This window comes from Condylura cristata, unplaced genomic scaffold, assembly GCF_000260355.1.
Source record: "Condylura cristata isolate star-nosed mole 26May11 unplaced genomic scaffold, ConCri1.0 scaffold00030, whole genome shotgun sequence".
NCBI lineage: Eukaryota > Metazoa > Chordata > Mammalia > Eulipotyphla > Talpidae > Condylura > Condylura cristata.
In genome coordinates this window covers 6,641,549-6,667,032 of record NW_004567131.1, presented here as the reverse complement: position 1 = coordinate 6,667,032, position 25,484 = coordinate 6,641,549, and the positions used below count along the sequence as shown (strand labels likewise).

Below are 25,484 nucleotides of genomic sequence, written 5' to 3'. Positions count from 1 at the left end.
TTCTCTGAAAACTTTGAAAGAGGAAGTAAAATGAGGGGTGGGTTGCTAGGAAAAAGTAAGCCAAATCTTTTCTAAATATGCACCATGGTTTGTTAAACAGTTACCTTGTTCTACAAGTGCACTTGTTTGTGAGAGTACCAAGAAAGTGCTTTCTTTCTTTTTTTCTTTTTTTTTCCTGTGGGAGAAGGGAAGCAATGAAGGAAATGAAAGAGTTCATTTAAGTGCCATATTCACATAAAGCTAATTTGTAAAAGCTCAACCCAGCTGAATACATTTACAGCCACCACTGGTCCACAAAACTTCAGTTGAGAGGACTAATTGAGATTCTCCAGGAGAACGCCGATGTCTGTAGTAGTTACAGAATGTCTCATTAGGCATTCTGTACCTCCCGCTTCTCCAGAATACTAAGTCTTAACTGCTCGGCCTGAGTTTACAGTTTGTGAATTTCCAATAGATTCTAATACCCCACAACTGTGAAACTGATTTTGTTTTGGAGCCCCTTTGCCTTTTTCGGGAAAGGGAACCTCAAACTAAATTGAGTTTAACAAAACTGTTGTATCAGTTATAACAGGAGTACTTTAAGAAAAAAAGAAAAAGTTGTGCCCTAACTCCAAGACACAGGCAAACGTCCTATTAAACACCTACAGTTGCACTAGAGAAATGCTTTTCTTAAAAGAGGATAATTAGGGCTGATGGCTGGAGTTCAGAGAGATTACTAGTAAACTCCATAAAATCCCATTTTATAAGCATTTTCAATTCACTATATTAAAGTAATAGTTGAACACCTGACATCTGACCTGTAACAGCATGACACCCACTTATTTTTATTTGCTTTACTGAAACATGTTGTGGTACCTTCTTTTTTTCCCCTCAAGTTTAGAGAAATTAGTGTCATGGGAAACTATATGTTTATTTTAAATATTTAATTAGAAGCCTCTCCCATGAGCAGGGACAAAAAAATCTCTTGGCATAATTAAAAATAAGCTTTCCCCTCTTATTGCTATGTTAATACCTTACAAAGAAGTATGGGATGAAACTAAAATGCTAAAAGATCTCTAAATATTTGCCATTATAGCTTCTGATGAGCTTTTTATTTTATGTAAATAATGGCATACACACATTTACACACACACATATATACATACATACATTCTTCTGTGTGTACGTTCACGTATAACAGTTGCCTGAGCCCAAAGTTTGACTGTATTATTCCACTTCTGCTTTTCAGAAAAGAAAACTCTATAGATGTGCCTCTCTCTAAAAGATGGCTTTTTCATATATTTCATAATTAACTTTTCCTAGAGTAAAAGGTAAAATTTTGTACTGCTGTAAAACTTTTAAGTAGTTTTCTTCTAACTGAATAGAGTAATATAATTAAACATAATTTTTCTTTTAATTTCCATTACTTTTTAAATGACATTCTAAAGGAAGGCCTATAAAAGTAAATCAAGTTCCACTGACAATTCATTTTAGCCTTTAATGTATTTCCTACTAAAAATCAAGCTTTCAAGACAGGAAAATATTACTGGTTCAGTTATTACAAAAAAAAGTGAGAATTTTAATTCACAAATGATGAAATACAAGACACTGATCTCACCATACATACACAATCATATTACAATAAACTCATTATCTGTAGACTAACAAAACATTTAAGACTTCACAGACACTCATATGTACTTTGAAATAAGAAATACAGGACAAGTTTAATCTTTTGACATGTCTATAATTACCAAAAGAAAGAATATTACTGATTTTAGATGTTATTCTGGCCAACATTATAGGCCAATTCTAAAGCACACTGTATTATTAATGACATCTTTAGGCAAATATAAACATTCTTATTTGGAGACTTTCTTTCTCCCTGCCCAAAACTATCAAGTAGCTTGGCTTGATATCAATTTAGCAAGATCACAACAACAAACAGTACTTCACCACAAAACTCAGGTGAGAGTTTTTCAGATAAATCATACAAAAAATACTTGTTCCCGTGTAAGGCAATCTGTAAATTATAAATATAATTCTAAGAAAAAGGGTCTTGGTTACAATCATTCACTTTCATATACTAATTTAGAAATTAAAAGTAGGGGCAATGAGGGAGACTGTTAGCATGACATGAGTAGAAAAATAAGGAAAATATACTTGCCACAGGAAATACTGGATTCAGTGGATTTTTTTTAAATGATGTTTAAGAGTATGAAAGTAGTTAAAAAAAATTAAGAATCAAAATGCACATTTTCAATGGAAAAATCTCTAAACCTCTTATAGTTTTTTATTAAGATTAGACATTTCATATACAGCAGTTAATCTAGAAAAATACATTAAAAAAAATTTTCAACAGACCATGCTCTCTGTAACAAAATCTTCCAAACCCTGTTTTATTATACAAATCAATCTACATTAGTAATGTAAAAAGAACTCCTCAAATTTAGCAATGTCATTTCCACCTGACATCCATCTAATTTACATATGGGTTTCCGCTATTCATACTGCAGTTAGAATTCTGTAATAATAATTTTTTTCTAATGTATTCTGTACATGTTAAATAAGCTAAAAGGTTTCTCTTGTAGTGCATTTACCATTTAGCAAGTCTATTCAGTATTTTTCCAGTACCATTTGTATTACAGTGATTTGCCTGTAAATGTAATTAAAATCTAAAAGTGCAGTTAACTTTCCCAAATAACGGCGTATTTCTGGAGGAAACCTAATATTCACAGAAAAGATTACCAATATAAAGATTAGAAATGTAGGGTTAGAATGTACTCTGAGACTATACAACACAATTATATACATAAGCTAAGACATTAAGTCTTTAGCCTATATTTACACATCAAACATTGTCTGTTTCCACAGGGTCATACCAAAAACTCAGTATGGCACTAGACAGAATTAGGGTTGCTAGCTACAAATCAGTGTAGCACAGACAACCCAAAAATACCCTGAACTGACTTATGCTAAATTAAACTCCAGTACATCACAGTGTTTTAAAGAACATTAGTGTGCTGCCCAAACAAGCAACTAAGATATCTGGTAAGGATGCTGCACAACACAGTAAAACACAGCAAGCCTTCATTAAGGGATATTGGAGTTATACTGAATCTTAGCACTTAGACTGCCACTGCATGCAAAAACCCTGAAAAAGAAATACACAAGTTTTTAAAAATGGATATACTTTGTTTTGTTTAAAATGCCCAAGAGAGTTTTCAATTTAACTAAGAACTAAGTATTGTTCTATCAAGTGATGAACATAATGAATCATGAGAAAACACTCTATAATTATCCAGTTTGAGAGGAAAAAAAAACCCACTGTAGTCTTCTTACCAAATTATCCAGTGTAAATGACTGGTTATAATTACAAGTTTTAATCTTTACTGATTTCAAAGTATGAAATGCAAGCATTCAGAGTAAAATTAATTCAAATCACACATAGTTATAACAACTTGCAACAAAGCAGCAAATATGAGGGCCTAATACACATCATGACTGTCTCATTTCCCTTCTGACCCCTCAAAAAAGTGCAAAATCAAAGTCACTGCTTGGTCCAAAAATAAAAAACATCATGTATAAGAATTTCAAATCTGATGTAATCCAGCTTCCATTACACAGGTTGTCTTCAGTAAGCATCAACGTCCAAAAATGGAACTTAATTCCAGAAGAATTAATTCTACAATCTGATTTTGGTAGACAGTATGAACGGCTATATTACCAGTCTCTTTCTCTGGCTTTAACAGAGTAGGGCCAAAAACAATTGCTATACTCTGATAGGTCATTCTGTTCTTTTCTCCATTTTCTATGACTCTGAAGGGGAAAAAAAGAAATCATTGAAAGAGGAAATAAAAATTAGAGAAGGAACTTTCAAATTTTATAAACAAAAAAGGTTTGCATTTAAAAAAGAGGAATCATTTCCATTTTCCTTAGTTACTTAATCAAACCAATTCAAACGCCCCTTGCCACTTTCTTTTGGATAAGCATAGCTGAAAAGTACAACTATATATATTCTAACAAATTTAAATGTTTGAGTATTTTGGTTCAGTGTTTAAACTAAAACATGGACATACGTATGAGTTATAATTCCAGATATCAATAATTACTCCATTAGGTTGATGAGGGAAAATATTACAGCACAGAGATTAAACTTTCAACCTTACTTAACTTTGTTTTTTTAAAAGCTCTCTTACTAGGATCATTTATCTTAGTATTCTAATGTTCTTTCTATCAGAAGGAAAAAATCAGTTACTTAAGTAACAAGTAACTTAGAGCCATGGTAGTTTTATTTTAAGGTAGTTTAATATTCCCCCTTTAGTAACCAATCTCATCTTCATATTAATTAATTTTATCAACAATTTTGAATACTAATTACATGTTAGGCATCATATACATATATTATCCACATTAATGTATTCTTCACACCAAACTGCTTCACCTATGAGAAACTTAAAAGACTTACAGGTTATCTTTTTCAACTTACAGGCAGCAAGTAGCATAATAGGTATCTGAATCTTTGATTTACCCTGATCCCATAGAAACGACACCACATCTTGTAACTATGCGGTTCTCTTACTTTTTACTCCTCTATACTACTTTATTGAAGTGAGACACTCTTACCTTTTCAGATGTCTAAAAAGAATCTGCATTGTATCTTGATTTGGCTTTGGCAACTGTTTGATTAAGTCCTTAACAGCAGCCACTCGTTGTCTTGGTTCTTGTTCTGGGAGAGGGAAAAAAAAGAGATAATTTAACTAGAGATTTTTCATGAAACTGAAAGCAGTGACATATTTTAGAACATGGTATTTAGTAATACACAGTGACATCTGGTGGTCACATTTAAATTTTCTGAAGTGAAACCTCTGGGAAAAAAGCTTGTTTAAAATACAACTCAACAGAATGTACAGTAAGCTTACTCTGTACAGAAGATTTCAACATTTAGGAAAAAACTGAGTGGAATTACATACTTACTAATTGCATTAACAAAATCATTAAAATGATTAAATGTAAAAAGTGGTTCTGGTAATTCTCGAAAAAACATTTTGAGTGCTCCAGTAATGACATGAATATCTTCCCATTTACTATCATTCAAATCCAGTTTCTCATCTAAAAAACAGGAAGAATAGGAAATTTTAAAAGTCACATCACAATGAGTGATGACTCTGGATATAAAAAGAAGGAATATGATCTTACCATGGTTGACTGCAAATCTCAGCTTCTGGATCACTGCAAGGTTGCCACTTACTCTGTATATCCCATCAACATCCAAACCTAAGATAAACATAAAAACAAAAAAAATATTTTTATGTTTAAAGTATTTGCTGGTTCTAAAGATGCATGCATGTCTTGGAATTTTTACTAACATCACTCTAAAATCAAACGGGCAAATACTTTTTATCTCTAACTTGCTTTTTATACAGAGAGGAAAAGAGATTCAGTCTGGATACTGTTAAATATACAACAACAATTCTATTTTGTTTATCCTGTAAACTGTGGGGAATCTCAAGGAAATCATCTCATAAAACTTAAAATATTAACAATTTTAAGATAAACTTCTGCAAATACCTAGGGAGAGTTCAAAAGGTAAAGGAAGTCAATAGATATCATTTTTTCACAACGTTTTAATAATATAAATTCACATATTAAAGAACCCTCTTATAAGTGCTTGTCTTATTAACTTCTCATAACAAATAAACATAACCTAAGCTAATAGTTTGATAGCTTAATTTCTTTTATAAGTAGAACAGAACAACTTGAAACTTACACAAAGCCTAAAAAGTTCAAATATTCATTAAATGATAATGCTGAACACATTTAACAAGGCACATTATCTAATGTGTATTCATCTAACCTCAAATAAAGGCAAGTAGCATGGTGGCTCATCATATTGACAAAAAAAGTAAAACATAGGAGATCTTTCACTGTAGAAATTTAAAATTATGCAAATGTTTTAAATGTGAAAGATGTTTCTGATAGTATACAGATATAAGTTAATGTGATTGAAGCCAAGATATTATTACTTTATATAGAACTAGTTTAAATGTTATAAACATGTTAAAATTAACCAAAAGAGCAATTATTTAAGACTTAAAGGAAATGGCAAAAAAAGGAGTTTTTATTTACATAATTTATAGTTGAGATTTTAATGTAAGTAATGCTATTTTTACTTTAATACAATCTCATATCTTCTACACCGTCAAATCACTCCTTAATAAACTCAGTTCACAATCACCACTTTTATTTTAAGCAAACACTAGTTCCAACTGGGTTCAATGAAGACAGTGTCTATTAAGCCATAATTACTGAATATTCATTTGATGGCTACAAAATTTTAATTTTAAACAGGCACAAATATGACTTTCTACAAACAAGATACTCTTCTTAACATCTTCTTACAACTTTTGTTTGTATTTCTTTAAAAAAAAAAATCCTACGGTAAAATGATGAGTTGATGTGCTTATTAACATCAAAAGAAAATTTTCTTACCAAATTCTTCAACATGTTCAATGCATAACTTCACAAATTTTGGCACTGTGCCATTCTCTTTCTGACACAGACTCGCAAGATTGGCTCCAAATACCTGATCTGAAAGATTCATTTCAAGGTTAGAATTTGTAGTGCAACAGAAAATATTTGTGTATCCATCTCCAGGTACTTATACCTTTTATGATCTAGAATCTGTCTGCTTCTTCCAACTTCATTTCTATATTCTTTCTTTACTAAATTGCATGACTACTTCAACTCATTCTTGCCCAAGAGATTTTTTAACTTTCTATTCCTAAATCTTAACCCCAAATCTAGTAGGCTTTTCTTATCCTTCCTAGCCTCAGCTAGAAAGCCAGCTCCTTAGAAAAACATTCTGACCATCCTAAGATAATCCCAATTCAATCACTCTCTATTTCATTACTTTGTTAATTTTTCATAGGAGCCACAACTATTTTCAATTATCTTGTCTATCTGTCCATCTGCCATTTTAGATAAGCTTCAGAATTTCAGGGACCTTCCACAAGAAAGTATACAGGAACCACAAGCACCTAGGTTCATGTCTAGCACTGAGTAAGTATTAAATAAACATTCAACTATTAAGTCAAGCATGTACATGCCCATCATGTTAAAAACCTGATTATACAAGGGGGGGGGAGGGAAGTGCATGGGATTATGGTGATGGTACACGGGTGACTTGGTGATGGGAAACCCGCGGGGATTACAATTGAGATGGGAAAAAAAATGTACAAAATGATGTAAAAATAAACTTATAAAATAATTTTTAAAAAAAACCGGATTATACAAAATATATTCCAAATCCTATTCTATTATTAACCTTTCAATCCAACAATCTTGAAATGCCTCATTAGTGTTAAATGCTCAGGAAAATAAATATTTGAAATGATAAACAGTATGACAAAATAGCAACAATTTATATCACTCAATAAAAAAGTCTAGTGAAAAAATTAGCATCGGTTTCTATTAGGCAGGCTTTTCTTTTTCTTTAGGTCGGAAATTCAGTATGTTAAAATCATACATATTATCTAGGAATACATGTTTATCCATAACTTATAAGGCTGATAGTTTGACTCAATTATTTGAATTTTTCCCTAGCAACTTTCGATTTTTAAAACAAAACTTATTTATGTATGTTAGACAGTTTGCAAATATATATTCCAGTAATGACCCTTGTCAGGAACTTCATAATTAGAGAGAGATGTATATCATTTATTATATTACCTTTACCCAAATCTTTATTTATAAATAGATGTCACTAGTGTGAGTCATTTGTTAGAAAATGTTAATGGAATTAAAGGTGCTTGTAAGAACTAAAGGTATATACAAGCATATGTGATTTTAAAGTAAATTAAAGTATACTTACTTATTAAGGAAAAGATCTCCTTGGATCATTATAGTACTAACAGATTAAGTAATAAATGTAAAAGTTAATCAGGTGGGAAAAAAACCCCTGTACTAATTTTAAAATTACCTGAACTGAGAACTGAAAGCAAACAAAAGTGAAATTGTTCAATATTTTTCTCCTTTACTTCTACTATGCCAGGCCTCCCTATTGGCGCAAGGGGTCAGAGCACAGCACTATGAGGTGGATCCCTGACCAAGGAGGTGAGCCACATGGCGTGGCAGACCTCTCCTGTCTTGCCATCTGCTTCTCTCAGCAGTGTATTTCAGTCGATCTGCCTGTTCTATTCCCCACTCTGTCTCTGGTAAATCCACTCACCACTGTATCTCTGGCCTATACCCCAGTTCTTGTATGCATTTTATATATGTGTGTGTGTATGTATGTGTGTGTGTGTATATATGTATATGTATGTTTCTACTGTATTAGTGACTATTTATTCAAAATTTCTTGCAAATTGTACATTTTAAAACTAAGAATTGTGATTGTCATATCTACTAAAATCTTACCACCCATCACATCCTGCAGTTCCTCTGGTACAAGGGTTCTAAAAATTGGCTTGGTTCATATTATTCCCATTCAATACTTCAGTTAAGACAGACTTTATGAATATTTTTAAAAATCTTATTTATTTTAATCACTGAACCTGATAACTTTATGAAAGTGACAATGAATAAGAACATTTTTACAGTTTGAAATTTTTCAAATTTTAATTTAAAATGTCTTACTTTTGTCTATGACCAAAGTTCGTAATCGTAAGTACCACTTCTACCTACCTTTGATGTAACCTTTTTCACGAACAGCTTGCAAAGTGGGTCGTCGAGTAAGAAACTTCTTTAAATTTTTCTTGGTTTTTTTTTGTTCTGAAGAATCTATGCTAGACATCTTCATGGCTTAAGACAGACAGTAAGCATTTCATAAAACACTTAGCACTCAAAATGGATTAATCCCATATGCAAAAACTACAATATAAAATTCAGTTATTCTAACTTTAACATGGTCTAAATATAACATATGAAGAACAAAATTAACACAAACCAAGTTTCAAAGTGCTAAACCAATACCATACCTTTCCTTTGGTGTAAGTGCCAACATATTCCTAAATTAGTTGACTTTCTGGTGATCATTTCATAAATAACAGTATTTGTCTTTTTTCACTCACCATTGCTTTTAGAATGTTACAAAGTATCAACAAAAAAGAAATCTAGGGCCCTCCCTGGTGGTACAACAGGTTAAAGCTCTGCAGTATTAAAGCTAGCCACAGCCACTTCAGCTTAAGTTCAATCCCTGGTCAGGGAAGTGACCCACATGGGGGGGCAGACCTTTCCTGACCTGCCCACTGCTCCCCTCAGCAGTGTACCTGTCATTCTGCCTGTTCTGCTCCCTGTTGAATCCTCTCACTGTCCCTGCACCTCTAGCCTGTAGCCCTATTCTCTATGCATATATAAATCTTTGGGGGAAAAAATGTCAATAGTAAATTTTAAGAAAAATTCTGTATTTATAAAAAATATCCATAAAATATAAAAACCTCTATCCACACTGAACTAGTACTCTAGGAAAATATATATCCATACACACACATATATGTTTGGATGTATACATCCATCATAACTATTTGTACTTCAGTTAACCTTATACTTTGTGCAAACCTTACACTTTGTATAACTGTGTCTCACAATTAGCTGTATTCTGAGCTAAGAATGGGACAGCCTGGAATATGATCTGTGTTGCCTTTGGCCCTAATTTCTTTTGTTGGTTACAGTAGTAAGAATTCAAGAAGGAAATTTTTTTTAAATATATTTGGGGAAAGTTGCAGCACAGACAATACAGTATTAAAAAATAATAAAATTTTTTTTGTTCAGCAAGTGGTGCTGGGAAAACTGGGAAGCTACATGCAAAAAAATGAAACTAGATCACTGCCTCACTCCAGTCACAAAAATCAACTCGAAGTGGATTAAAGACCTAGACATAAGAACGGAAACCATAAAATACCTAGAAGCAAAGATGGGTCAAACACTACACGACATACACACTTCAGCGACATCTTTAAAGACAGAGCACCCAGTGCCACAATAGTGAAGGCAAAGATAAATAGATGGGACTACATCAAGTTAAAGAGCTTCTGTACAGCAAAAGAGACATTACTAAAAACAAACAGACAGCCCACTAATTGGGAAAACATTTTCTCACACAAAAGTAGCGATAAAGGACTGATCACAAAAATATACGGAGAACTGATGAAACTCAACAAAAATAAACTACCCCATCAAAAAATGGGCAGTAGAGCTAAAAAGACACTTCTCCAAAGAGGAAATGCAGATGGCCAACAGGCATATGAAAAAATGTTCACCATCACTCGTAATAAGGGAGATGCAAATTAAAACCACAATGAGATACCACCTCACCCAGGGAGAATGGCACATCTTCAAACAACTAGCAACAACAAATGTTGGCGAGGATGTGGAGAAAAAGGAACTCTCCTGCATTGCTAGTGGGAATGCAAACTAGTACAACCACTATGGAAAACTGTTTGGAGGTTCCTCAAACTGCTAAACATGGAGCTTCCCTACGACCCAGCAATCCCACTCCTAGGTATCTACCAGAAAGACACAAAAACACTGATTCAAAAAGATACTTGTACCCCCATGTTTATTGCTGCTTTATTTACAATTGGAAAAACATGGAAGCAGCCCAAATGCCCAAAAGTAGATGACTGGATAAAAAAGATGTGGTACATATATACAATGGAATATTACTCAGCAACCAAAAAAGAGAAACACATGTCTTTTGCAGCAACTTGGATGGAGCTGGAAAAGATCATGCTTAGTGAGATAAGCCAGAAAGAGAAAGAAAAATACCGGATGGTTTCACTCATAGCAGGAGTATAATGGACCAGGCGAGAAAATAACAAAAATAATGAACAACCATATACCAGAGACATTCTGTGGGGGTGGAGTGGGGAATGGGATCAAAAACGGGGGTGGGGGGGAAGGGAGGGAAATGCACAGGTCTATGGTGGTGGCACAGGGGTGATTTGGTGATGGGAAACCTGCGGGGATTACAATCGAGATGGGGAAAAAATGTGCAAAATGATGTAAAAATAAACTTTGTAATAAAAAAAATAATAATAATAAAATTTTTATGTGTTTACACTGTTATACAGTGACATCAGTAAGCAGCTTACACTTTATTAAAATGTGGGAAAAGGAAAGCAGGGCTGATTTTCTGGCCATTAAGTTAATTTGAGGCCAGCAAACAGTTAAATGTGGATTTGTTAAAATAGATTTAACAAAGTTCAGAGTCACAGCTAATGGCCTATTTAAAATGTAATTCACAAGGGCCCAACATTAGAAAATGTTATTCTTAAAATTGCTGCGTTAGCATTCTGCCCATTAGGCATATGTGACATGAAGATAACAATGTGTGCATCTACGCTTGCCAGGGCAAGTGGCCTGGTAGCCAGAAGAGAACTAGACACACACATCCACATGGCTTTGGCTTCTTAAAGTACAAAATTCTACCTGGTAATTATATTTTTTATATTAATCAAGTTCAGTTTTATCGTAGAGTTTTCAACAAAAATGCATCATAATATTTTTCTCCTAAAAGTTTCACAAACCCTAAAACTATTATCATACCAATTGGATGCATACAATGAAGCTGAGAAATAATAATGAGTTAATAAGGAAAGAAGTACTCAATATTAAGGTTGCCAATTTTAAATAAATGTATTTAATCGTAACTTTCTTGTACCAATGAAGATTCCACTCAGCTTTTATTTATTTATTTAAAATCTGAAAAGCTAAGCAAATACACAGGCTCAAACTATTAGCAACACTGGGAGGAAAAGCAACACAGGGAAAGAACTTACAACGAAGTTTTTTAGGGTCTTTATGGTCCTTTTCTTTATCATGTTTTTCTATTCCGGGTGAATCTGGTATCTCCTCTTCAAGTGCTTCATCAGTTTCTATGGTCTATTGGTCAGAGATTTCCCAAACACGTATTACTTTTTATATTACTTTAGAATGATCAATAATAGCAAAATTCTCAGAATAGTCAATGATTGACTTCTAAATGATTTGTATACCAATCATTATACACTATGCATTGTTTACATACTTGATTAATATTAATAAAATATTATTTCCCCCCAGATAGCACAAATTCTGATATTTAAAAAAATACTGGTAACTCACAGAACAATGGGTTTACACTGATAATAAGGTTATCTTGCCTCATTTTGATCAACTGTATCTGAGTAATAGTAGTAAAAGCTGAAAGGTCATGGTACATCTATGGAGACAGAAGGAGATGAAGCTACTTTCTGTGACCATATTAAAACATGAAGCTAACTAGCCAATGGCACATTTATTTTTCACAACAAATCTTTTTAAATGGCATTTTGTGTTAATCATTACTAAGAGAGTCATGGATGTCTGTAAATCCTAAAACTCATCTACAACAACAGAAATGTCACTTCCACAAGTTAAAAAAACTGGAATGACTTTTCAGGCCTAAAAACTTTGTTGTGCCTTTCACAGAGATCTTCACTTATCCTATAATTTTGTGTAGTGTTAAGGAAAGATTCCTGTTTGTTTGTACATATCCAGTTGACCCAGTAACATTTACTGAAAATATTTGTCTTTCTCACTTTTCTATTATGCTATATCTGGCATAAAGTGTCCAAAGTATGCTTCTAAAAAGAACATTTTTCTAGATCCTCTATTCTGTTCTACAGGTCTGTGTATCTACCCCAACAGAGATACATTATATTAATTAATTTAGCTTACAAGCCTTGAGATATGTTGGGCAAGTTCTACTTTCTTCATGAGGGTATTATATATTCTTAGCCCTCTGCACGTTTGTAAAAATTTTAGAATAAGTTTTTCAAACAAAATCAAAGAATCTACCAGGATTTTAAATGAAACTCAAAATCTTAAACTTTCATTTGGAAGTATACATCTACATTATTGAATCTTTTGATACATGAACATGATATATTTCTCATTATTTTTTTTCCAGTATCACTCAGTAAGGTTTTGTAATTTCTCCTAAAAGTATCTCTCATATTTCATGTTAATATTTTCCTCAGTATCTTTTGTCAGCAATGTCTCCATCTCTTCACTTGGCTCACTGACCTAGGCTACAGTCATCAAGGCTTTGTCTCCAGCCTTTCCTGACTCTTACACAGGCTAGCCCTACTTATTCATGTTTTTATACTGTGTTGTAATCCCTTACCATCATCACGTATCATTATATTAATTATTCATCGTCGGTCTCCAGTAATCTGTCTTTAACTGTATATTCCATCTAGAAAGGTGTAACATCTGACCACATGCTTCTAGATCCCCTTTTGCTCAATGAAAGCAGGTAGACTTACTTTTGAGGGGTAGTTTATAAATTACAGTGACTAGACCTGAAAGTTACAATATGTATATTTGAAATGACACATTAAGCTCAGGTTGTTGAATTTTAATGAAAATCACAAAGTTTCTGAGAAGGAGAGAAGTATAAATTCAGTATTAGGTAGTTTCAAATAGCAATGGCATTAAGAATGGACTGGTGGGGGTTGAAATTAAGTAAAAGAAACTGTTTAGGAGGTTGCTTTTATCTTACTATAAACAATTAAAGGCCTGCCCATAGTTTTAGGAATAAATGGAAAAGGAAGGGACATGGTTCAGAAATACCATACAACATTACAAGCTGCAAAGGAGGGATTTGCCTGTGGAGTGATTAATAATTTGCTAGGAGAGATAAAAGTTGGAAATGGAAGAGTTAAAGAATATTTAGATTTCAAATCTGGGTGGTTTTGAGCTGAGTGAATCAAAATTCTAGAGCTTAAAAAGATACTTGGAGATAATCAAATCCAACCTCTATTTTATAAGCAGAAAAATAGAGGTACACAAAAATAGAATACCTTGGTAAGAACACAACCTTATTAACAACAAGACATCACCTATAAAGTCTCTGAATGACATCTTAAATCTCCACTGAAGCTAGTGAATGCCAACTCTATATTCCAATAAGTATTTGCTTTCACTACTGTTACTGACAATGATTCTTGAGGAGCCATATTAACATATATTAAGAGGAAATGCAGTCTAAAAATTGTAGTCCCTAGTTGTTTACTACTGCTCTTATGGACATCGCTTCAAGTATAAATCTGACACTCTTTTTGGTTGTTACTACAAGAAGAATTTACCAAGACCATGAACAACCATGTTGTGGGGTATGGGGAGTTGGCTAAAAAGATGACAGAAGGGGGGAAAAAAAGCATGCTATGGCAAGGCTAGTTTCTTTTCACAATTCTGTGTGGGATCTGTGTCCACCAAAACTGCTATTTCCAACTCATTTAATCATTTTATAAAAAGTTAGAGCTGAGGCAATCTGACTGTCCTTCCTTCTGAACTATTTTTTAGATAAACGCCTCCTGGGAAAATTATTTAAAACCCATTGGTAGTGAACATTATATAAATGTTAAATCATTTGTCATCGTCTATAAATTGTTAAACTGACTGGTGTATTTCCCACCTCTGCCAAAATGCATATATTAAAATATATTCTTTCACATTTAAATAGGAAACTAGATATGCAATAACCAAATTGAACGTCAAAAACAGTAACAACTTTGAAGTTTAATAATTATTCAAGTCAAATACTTACCTGATTATTGATAGTACTACTAAGGACTTTAAACCAATCATTAATAGTAGTGTCACTGTCAGACTGAATGAGCAGTTCTGTCCCTTGGCGAGTTTTCAACTTTAGAAAAAAGAAAAAAGAAAAAAAAAAGTACAGTCGGTCCTTTCAAACTAAATAAATGAATATATTTAGTTCAAGGTTTACAAAATTCAGTGTGAAGTAACTAAAGTAAGATTAACAACCAATTTATGTATCATCTCTTCAGTTCAGAGTTTCTTATCCTGGACTGAGGCTAGAGTATGCATTCTTAATTTCTGGTTGGTAAGTGATTTTTTCCCCCCTGTGAACATATGGCAGTTTTCTAAACAGCATTCTAAAAAACATATTCCTCAAACATAGTTGCCAAAATGGTATCTTTTTTAAAAGGTATTCCTCAAAAACTACATTTAAGAAATTATGTGACATTAACTTGAATAATAGTGAATTAATTGAAGAAAGTTAAACAAAATTCTCAGGAGTTCTCAGGGCTTTGATAGTGCAGTGTGCATGTGAATTTCTAAGAGTGAATATATAGATTATTTCCCACGTTCATTTGACCATGGAATTCTTTTCAGTCTAGGACCACCAACTAAAACTATAAGACTATTTCAGAAATAGTGGCATCCTTTCTTGTGTTTCTTTCTAGAGAGTGGGTCAAAACCAGTCAACCAATACTGAACATTCACTATAGCTAATATACTTCACTAGAGATTCTTACCTAAAAATAAGGAAAAATATAGTTTTGCTCCTAAAAACACACACACACAAGCCAAAAAAAAAAAAAAAAAACACATTTTAATCACATAGTGTGGGGGCAGATTTAATTTTTAGATGTTGATAATCTAAGGTACATGAAAATGCTATTAAACAAAGAAAGACCATCAGTGATAAGAGTGTTTCTCATGAATATTGGGTCAGGGGTCAGGGCAAAATAAAAATGAGTAAAAAAACCTTAAGGGAAGGGACACCTGGGTTCCACTTCGCTTATCCACTAATTCAATCTGCCTTGAAAATAGAAAAGGAAAAAATTGAGACATGAGACCATAAAGGAAAGCTGAGATCTGAAAGGTTGTTTACAAAGATAGTGTCAAAAATATTTCTGTATGTGCCTCTGCAATGTGACTTTGCCATTTCTCCATCTACAAGTAGACTTGAGATGTCCAAAACCCTGACACCTCCAAGTGAAGAAGCTTGGAGAAGTCTCTGTGAGAGTAAGAGATTTAAGCCAATAGCTAGTACCAACACCAGACAGGTGAACTAGACCATTTAGTCCATTCAATGACTCAGTCTCTTACTTAGGGGAAACAGAAGACTCACTCAGCTTAGCACAGGCCAAAATGAGTAAACAAAATAGATCTTCAACTACTGAATTTTGGAGTAGTCTACTAAAACAGCAAAAAAATGTATGATATAGGATCAAATATTACTGTAGAGGAATAATAAGAACTCTAGAATGGTTTTAATTTATTCTTTAATATTAAATTAGGTTAAAAAAAAAGGAACAACGAGAAACCATATATTTTTGTATTATTGCTGAGGGAAAGGGAAAGATTTGTAGAACAAATGTGAGTAATATACAGAGGTCCAAAAATTTATGTAAATTAATATAGATCTTTACAGCAGTGCTTTTTGCCCTCAAACTGACTTAATGACCAAAGGTGCCTTAGCTAGTCACACTGAAAAACTTTTTAAATAAAAATTTTTTTAAAAACCATCTAATTACTATGGTTATGAACATAATCACACTTAGAAATAAAATCTGTTACCTCAAATACATTCTTTTTGCTGGATTTTTCCTTTGAAGCCATTTCAATCGTTGCCCCTTTGAGGTCCACTGTGAACTCTGGTTTGGACTGACTGCTCCCAAACTTCATTTTTTAAAAAAAGGGAAATATTTATGTAATATCCATGTTTCTGTGTGCATTCAAAGAGTTAAGACTAATTTTATATTATTTCCTTACTTTTACTTATTAGTTTTCATTCCCTTAATATGTGTTATATGTGAGAAGTAAAAAGGCTGTCCAAGATTTTAAAATTTGCCTTAAAATAAAAATTGAGGATTGCATGACCAAGCATCTTATTGTATCCTGTGTATAATATGTTTGAGGCTAAAACACTGTGACTAAATTATTTAATTGTATCAATCTGAAATGATGGTTATAATACATATATGGAAAACATAGGTCAATTCCACTGTTCAGATTGAACAGAGTAAATCAAAGAATTAGTAAAGCAAACAGAAGAATCCTAAAATTTTCATATTCAGGCTCTATCAGGACATTATAGTATTTGAGGAACTACATGTTCTGTGATGTTTCTAGTTCATAATGTTACATGGCTGCATTATAAATATAGATGATTAAAACATGTTCAGTTTTATAAGTTACCTTCTTCTTCATCAAGTATGTATTAAGGTCCACAAGTTTAAAGAAACAGTTTAATCATAAGAAAACATTGTCAGACAATAAGAACAAACTAAACAAATCAGATTAATTTTATTTAAGTTTTACTTAAGCACTGATACTAAAATTTTTTGGAAATATCTAGAAAATGGATTCTGAAACTAAAATGCTATACAGATCTACCACTTACTAAAAAAGACCTGAGCAAGTTAAGTGCTTGATACCTCTTTTTATCATCAAAAAAGGAGAAGGGATGATAAATATCAACTATTAAAAATTAAGGATAATATACACTTAAAACAGTATCTGACATATATTAAACATTCAAAAGGTGTTAGCTATGTCACAAATGACAATTTTTAGAGCTTAAGGAGTAACAATAATAAAGATGCAAATATACAGAAAATACCACAAGTTATGGTGTTATTTCTTTTTCTTCTAAAACCTGAGTGATAATATATATAGACATAGACCCCTAAATTAATAATTAGCATCCAAAGGCCAGATTACAATTCAAGTGTGCACTGGTCACATTACCATGTATTATCTGACTATTTAAAATAGTGAAGTCACAGAGGCAAGCCTTAATATCCTGTGAATCAAGAAATGTATTTATTCTAAAATGTTCTTGTAGTATTCCACTTTTTATCAATAGTTCAACAGAGAAAACAGAATTTGTTTATTTTAATAACATAATTAGGCTTTTCAGAATTTTAATCTTTCTTTTATGAATCAAAATGTCTCTTTACTGATCTTCAATTTTCAGCTACTTTTATTTGAATACTACCTGTAGCTACAAGTACTACAGAAAACTTTGTGAAATGAAGGCACAATGCCATCCATATAATTCAAATGTATAAAGTCTCCAAAGAAAAGAAATACTTACCCAACTTGTGCTACTTCCTTGAGTTTTGGTAAAGAGTAAAGATGAGCCCTGTAATACCGCCCAAGACGACAACCAGTTCTTTCTGTAATGATAAAGACAACCAATGAAAGCTAAACTATCTAATTCTCTAATGAAACTTTTAAAGTTAAAACTTTCAGGACTTTACAAATATTCTTACTTTTTTTTGAATATTTATTTATTTATAGCAGAATTGGGGTGTAGACCAGATATTTGGAGGATGAGAGGATTCACCAGAGACAGAGCTTGGAGCAGGACAGGTGGATCTACCTAGCAGTGAAATACACCTTTAAGGGGAACAATGGGCGAGACAGGAGAGGTCTGGTACACCATATGTGTGCTAACTCCCCTGCCAGGGATTAAATGCAGGCTGTGAGACTTAACCCCTACACCCAGCCCCAAAAGTTAAACTTTACTTTGTTAGGCCCTCCTTGGTGGTGCAATGGTTTACAACGCAGCACTGCAAGGTGGCCTGCAAGTGACACTGCAGCCACTTCAGTGTGAGTTCGATCCCCAGCCCCGAGGTGATCCACATGGCGTGCAGACCTCTCCTGTTTTGCCCGCTGTTCCCCTCAGCAGTGTACTTCACCAATGTGCCTGTTCTGTTCCCCACCCTGTTTCCGATGGAGCCTCTCACTGCCCCTGTACCTGTGGCTTGTACTCAATTCTATATGAATAAATAATCTTTCCAAAAATGCTAATTATCTTCTGCTTTAAAAATAATTCTTTTTTGGCCCTCCCTGGTGGCGCAGCGGGTTAAAGCACTGCACTGAGAAGCTAAAAATAATTCTTTTTTAAATTTACTTTGTTAGCTTTTATAACCTAACCAATATAGTAACTAAATATGACCAATACTTGCCAATACTTGTTATCTCCCTTCCTCTAAGGCTGTATTTGGTAAGTGTAGATATAATTAAAAGTATGCAATGTAGGACCTTCCCTGGGGTGCAGAGGGTTAAAGCACAGCTCTAAGAAACTAAAGCCGCTTCAGCATGAATTCAATTCCCACCTCGGAGGTGATCCACATGGCGCAGCAGACCTCTCCTGACCCACCCACTGCTCCCCTCAGCAGTGTGCTTCATTGATCTGCCTCCTGCTCCCCACTCTGTCTCTGGTAAAGCCTCTCACTGCCCCTGTACCTCTAGCCTGTACCCCAGCTCTGTATGCATAAATAAATAAAACTTAAAAAAAAAAAAGTACACAATGTAAAAAGTACTGATTGACCGCTGACGTTATTACCACAACATGAGATTTAAAAATTCTGATTCTAAATAACCAATACATACATATCTCAAGACTCTGAGTAAATAAATGTATATAAAGCTAAAGACTCCTATTTCTTCTCCAGAAGTAACCAATATTAAGCGTTTAATGTATTATGGAGCCTTAAAAGAAACTGTCCACTATTCTCGGTCCCTACCTCCAAATATACAGGGAAGACTTACAGTCATTATGCTCTTAGCAATGTTCCCACTGAGAACTCTGAAACTGGTCAATATTACACCCTGGCCAATCCGCATTTGACTTCTTATGTTCTCTATGAGAAACGTTAGTTTAAATGTTCCTTTCCAATTGATGTTATAAATTACTTGAAGGAAGAAACAGTGTTTTATTTTTGTGGCTACAACAGACCTAGCGAAGTACTTTTCCAATAGCAGAGATCAGTGTTTGCAAATAGGAAAATATATTAATTATCTTTAAAGGGAATTCATCAACTAGAAGACTAAAATGAATGTCAAATATGTTCCTTAGCATAATTTATTAAGGCTTCCTTACCCAAAAGATTTATTCTTCATTTTCCCAACGTAAAATATCAATTAAGACCTACTTAAAAGACCTAATTTTATTATTTCATTACTTTTTTTAAGATTTATTTATTTATTCATACAGAATTGGGGTACAGGCCAGAGGTACAGGAGTGGTAAAAGGATTCACCAGAGACAAAGCGGGGAGCAGAACAGGCAGACTGACAAGGTACACTGCTGAGAGGAGCAGAGGGTGGGTAGGGAGAGGTCTGCTGTGGCAGGTGGATCACCTCCAGGGTGGGGGATCGAACTCATACTGAAGTGGTTTATAGCTTCTTAGTGCTGTGCTTTAACACACTATGCTACCTGTGAGGGCCCTATTTCATTACTTTTAATGTCTGCTTCAACTTCACAGATTCAGAGAAGTGAAGCAAAGTTTACTGACATTCTACTTTGCATTTTTTATTTTGCTTATGGTTGTTAATGCTACTTATTATTTACAGCAGTTTATCATTTTAAAGTGCCATTTTTGGGCCCTCCCTGGTGGCGCAGCAGGTTAAAGCACTGCACTGAGAAGCTGAAGCCACTTCCGCATGAGTTCGATTCCCGCCTGCCCTGGAGGTGACCACATGGCGCAGCAGACCTCTCCTGACCTGCCCACTGCTCCACTCAGCAGTATACTTTGTCAGTTGGCCTGTTCTGCCCCCTGTTCTGCTCCCGGCCCTGTCCCTGGTGAATCCTCTCACCACCCCTGCACCTCTGGCCTGTACCCCAGTTCTCTATGCATAAATAAATCTTTGCTTAAAAATAAATGAATAAAAACAGAAAGTAACTAAAGAACTATCTGCATCTGTGCCCAAAAGGGAACAAGAAATAGACCCATTTACAAGTACATGACAAAGACAGTTTAATTCAAGGAAATTTAAAAACCCAACAAAGATATTTCAGTTAAAATAAATTTTAAAATCTGACAAAGACAGTGCAATAAATACATGTAAATTTTTAACTCTAACAGACTGATCTCATTTTGACTATAAAATCATACATTTTGATTTTGATAATTTTTTAAAATGCAGGAAAATGTAGTTAATTTCTTTAATTAATTATGCAATACTACACATCATTCCAAAAAGTCAACTACACAATAGTAAAAGAATACGAACTGACAATTCAACAAGAAATACAAAAGGCTTTTAATATTCTATCCAACTAAATAGAAATTCAAATAAAAATACCATTTTCTCCCTATTCTCTAAATAGCAATGATCAAAGAATTTGACAACATACTATACTGGCAATGATGTAGAGAAATCCATTACTACTAGAGATATGAAAGGACTCAATTCCTTAAGAGCACAATTTTAGAATATTCTCTCAAAATGGCCATTGTATATGGCCTAAAAATTCTATTTTGTAAAATTTATCCTACAGGTATATTTACATACTTGCAAGATTAATAAATGATATATTGTTTGTAAACAGCAAGCAAATATTAACATTAAACATCTACCAATAGACACACTTGTTACAAATAAACAATGGTTAAGTGAACTATGAAATAGCCATAGGATTTGTACCTATGTAATAGTTCTTTAAAAAGTACACAGCAATTCTAAGACAATAAAATAGTACTATCTCTAAGATAAACTGTTAAAATACTGTGCTTAAAAATATTAATTTATGCACACAGAAACACTCACAGATGTATTTTATCTCTGAGGAATTATTGGATTTTACTACACTTTACTGATCACTTCTCGGCAAGGAGAAATATGGCTGGATGACTACTGACATTTGACAAAAATTCTGTGTAACTTTGTTACAATATATATTTACTGCTTATTTTGAAAAGTTTTTTTTTTTTAAATAAAGTTGACTTCTTGCTCAGCCTCCTTTGCCTGATAACCTCTAAGTTTTATATGCCTTTTTAAAAAATGCCAAGACAGGCCCTCCCTGATAGCACAGCAGGTTAAAGCACAGCACTAAGAAGCTAAAGCCATTTCAGCATGAGTTCGATCCCTGCCCCGGAGGTGATCCATATGGCATGGCAGACCTCTCTTGACCTGCCCTCTGCTCCCCTCAGTAGTATAAGTAATCGATCTGCTTGTTCTGCTCCCCACTGTCTGGTGAATCCTCTCACCGCCCCTGCACCTCTGGCCTGTACACCAGTTCTGTACACATAAAAAAATAAATAAATCGGCCCTCCCTGGTGGCACAGTGGGTTGAAGCACAGCACAAAGAAGCTAAAGCTGCTTCAGCATGAGTTCGAACTCCCACCCACCCGGAGGTGATCCACATGGTGCCACAGACCTCTCCTGACCCGCCCACTGCTCCCCTCAGCAGTGTACTTTGTCGATCTGCCTGTTCTGCTCCCCACTGTGTCTCTGGTGAATCCTCTCACCCTCCGCATCACACCCCAGTTCTGTATGAATAAATAAATCTTTAAATAAATAAATAAATAAATAAATCTTTTTTTAAAATGCCAAGATAATCCTATATGTATTTTATTAGAAAATACATTATCTGAAATTTCTATGAACCTCTTAATCTCCTCTACTAGATTATAGTAACACTTTTTAACCAGATAACACATATCAAAACTTTAAAGATGTGTGTACTTACCGAACCTTTTTCCCATGTTCAGTAATTTTTGTTACATTTAATAATCCATATTTCTCTTGACCCTATGGAACAGAGTAATATTACTTATGCACCATTCATACAATGAAATCCAAGTTCTTATGTAAGACTGAATCAAAATGACATGGTAGTTTAAAATCAACTAAAATATTAATGAATATGTAATGTATTTAGTTCTAGAATACATTAAAATGATAATTTCCTATACCCTTGTGAAGTTCTTTTCAGTAATTTTATACTTGGACGTTTCTTCTCAAATCATGGCAGCTATTCATTGGATACTTTGCTACCAAATTAGATTTCCATGCTGCAAATTAGCACCAGAAACACAACACCAAAAATATTTATTTTGATGTTGTTGTATAATAAAACAGTTTAAAAATTATTTAAGATACTAACATGTTGCGTCAGAATATAAAAATAACTGGGCAGAACAAATGCAGTGACTATATTTAATAAATTACAATGCGTAGAACCGGACTTAATATGGCATAAAAAGTTCAGTCTGTGCTTCATGAAACATATCAGATAGCAAATTTGGTTTTGGAAAAACTGGATATATTAGCCAGCTGATGTCAAAAGTAGTGACACATCTTAATCATCAAACCAATAAAGCAAAAAAGCTACCATGCTAAAGGTAAATATTTTATTAAAATTCTTCCAAGTGGAACTAACAATGCACTTTTTGTTTTAGTTTCCTATATTCGAATGAATTTAATCAAAATGAGTTAAAGACTAGAATAATCAGCATTAGTAAACATTTTATCTATGACAAAGCAGTCAACTTCACTTCAACTGAAACACACACACACACACACACACACACACACAACCCAAACACACAAATCCCCAATTCAGAATTTGCTACTGATTATTTAACTTATACCTCAACTATTTTCTCAATATACTTTCATTAAAAAAGTCAATCTTTCTTGTATAAGGGAAAAATACTGAGTATTTTCTCAATATTATCTAAAAGATAATATCTAAAGGTTTTGCCTGGGCTAATAAAAACTCACATTATAGACAATGGCAACTTTTTTTTGGTGTACTGGAAACTCTGGTAATATCCATATCAAGTTTTACTAAAATTTTTCCATAAAGTATAAGTTAGATTTCCTAAGATATGCAAGTTTTGATACTTTTCATAAAAGCTCTTGGCTGCCTTTCAACAAAATAATGGATACTTATGAACAGAATGTTAAATAAGAACATTCCCAATTAATTTTCACAAGCATAGGAGAGAAAAACTTTCAGTGACATGGGAGTTATAACAACACTAAGAGGGTGGGTACTGAACATGCAAAGTAGGGAACACAGAAATTAGAATAGAGGCAGAAATTTTTATAAAGTCAGTAAGAACTGAACAGGGTCATAAAGTAGAGATAGCAAAGAAATAAATACAGATAGAAACAGAAGAAAACAAGAAAATCAAAGGGATAGCCATAGAGACAGAGTCTATGCCTACGAATGACACTCTAAACTAGATTCCTACCTTAGTCAATGGATGGACTGAAACTAATAACAAAACAGTGCATCATTAAAAGAAAGGGTCCTGAAAGCAGTCCAAATGCCCAAAAGTAGATGACTGGATTAGAAAGATGTGGTACATATATACAATGGAATATTACTCAGCAACCAAAAAAGAGAAACACATGTCTTTTGCAGCAACTTGGATGGAGCTGGAAAAGATCATGATTAGTGAGATAAGCCAGAAAGAGAAAGAAAAATACCGGATGGTTTCACTCATAGCCGGAGTATAATGGACCAGGGGAGAAAATAACAAAATAATGAACAACCATATACCAGAGACATGTTGTGGGGGAGGAGTGGGGAATGGGATCAAAAACCTGGGGGGGGGGAGGGAGCGAGAGAAATGCACGGGATTATGGTGGTGGCACACGGGTGATTTGGTGATGGGAAACCCGCGGGGATTACAATCGAGATGGAAAAAAAAATGTACAAAATGATGTAAAAATAAATTTTTGTAATAAAAAAAAAGGGTCCTGAATTTGCAGGAAATTCTCATAGTGATCACAAGTCAAACACTAATGCTCTAAGTACTAAACACATTAACACAAAAATAACAAAAATGCCCACATTCAAAATGTAGAAATACAAAAACAATTACCATGCAAAGTGATAAATGCTATGAGAAGGGTATATATCTAACTCAACCTGGGAAAAAGTAGAGAGAAGAACTATAAACAGAGGCTGTCACAGCTTTAATGACACCTTTCTGGAGAAGACTTCCCTGACTACTCATAAGTGGCAGATCCTCCACTCCTCCCATTATTTACTATTTCCCCCCAGTATTTTTCTTTCATTACACTTAATGCAAAGTACAATGGCATATGTACTAATTATTCACTATTTACTCCACTTGGCCGTAAACTGGGACCACATTAGTGCCTATACATCTAGCATGTAGTTGGTGTTCAGTACACATATGTTGAAGTAATTAACCAACAAATTCACAGTGCTACCAGAAGAATATAAAAAAAGAGCAGTGATGCAGAAAATGAAGATTTAAATTTCAAACACTAAAGTTTCTGAATTCAACATAAAAGTTGAATTATAAAGGTCTGGCTATCCTGGTGAGAGATTTGAATTATATCCTGGGGGGAATTCAGATATATTTTTATTTCATACTGATGCACTTACTCTAGTTAATATGATTTGAGGTTACTTGATGTTTTTGTGTTCTGCTATATTCATTTAGTAAAACAGGCGTTTTCCAATTTTAAGTAAAAATTATTGCAATATCAAAATCAACACAACCCATCAAAATCCTTATCTTCAGTTAATCATGCTATATTCATGTAATAGTCCTTTACAGTATAAATAAACATGCACAATGGTTCAGTGTGGAGAGAGAACTAGTGTGCTGGAAGTTGCAGAACAGGTAAGCCCAGTGACACAAACTAGCTGTTACCAGGTGACAAGGAAAGGAAGGTGAGGAAATGTGAAGTGATTGTTTAATGGATATGGATTTCTTTTTGAGATGATGAAAACATTCTGAAACTAGGTAAATGTGAATTTTACATACTGCAGTAAATATTGTACTGGTCATTTGTAAATATTATATGACATCTCAACTAAAAAGAACTGGGGTTGGCCCTCCCTGGTGGTGCAGCGGGTTAAAGCACAGTACTAAGAAGCTTAAACCACTTCTGCATGAGTTTGATTCCCGCCTGCCCTGGAGGTGACCACATGGCTGGCAG

At 33.8% G+C, this 25,484-nt stretch overlaps 1 protein-coding gene across 5 annotated transcripts in view; it reads right to left on the bottom strand.

Annotated features, from left to right (window-relative positions):
• Positions 1 to 1,705: 1,705 nt before the first annotated feature.
• The window catches only part of ARHGAP12 (Rho GTPase activating protein 12), a 108,707-nt gene continuing 84,928 nt past the window's right edge, over positions 1,706 to 25,484 (bottom strand). For all 5 annotated transcript variants that reach the window (XM_004691183.2, XM_004691184.2, XM_012731390.1 and 2 more), the window contains 11 exons: positions 22,243 to 22,304; positions 17,858 to 17,939; positions 16,336 to 16,437; positions 14,552 to 14,650; positions 11,760 to 11,862; positions 8,665 to 8,781; positions 6,472 to 6,570; positions 5,179 to 5,256; positions 4,957 to 5,091; positions 4,606 to 4,708; positions 1,706 to 3,798 (listed from right to left, as the gene is read on the bottom strand). In XM_004691183.2, coding sequence (XP_004691240.1) covers positions 3,624 to 3,798; positions 4,606 to 4,708; positions 4,957 to 5,091; positions 5,179 to 5,256; positions 6,472 to 6,570; positions 8,665 to 8,781; positions 11,760 to 11,862; positions 14,552 to 14,650; positions 16,336 to 16,437; positions 17,858 to 17,939; positions 22,243 to 22,304 — 1,155 coding nt within the window. In that variant the 3' untranslated portion in view covers positions 1,706 to 3,623. The remainder of the gene's footprint in view (positions 3,799 to 4,605; positions 4,709 to 4,956; positions 5,092 to 5,178; positions 5,257 to 6,471; positions 6,571 to 8,664; positions 8,782 to 11,759; positions 11,863 to 14,551; positions 14,651 to 16,335; positions 16,438 to 17,857; positions 17,940 to 22,242; positions 22,305 to 25,484) is intronic.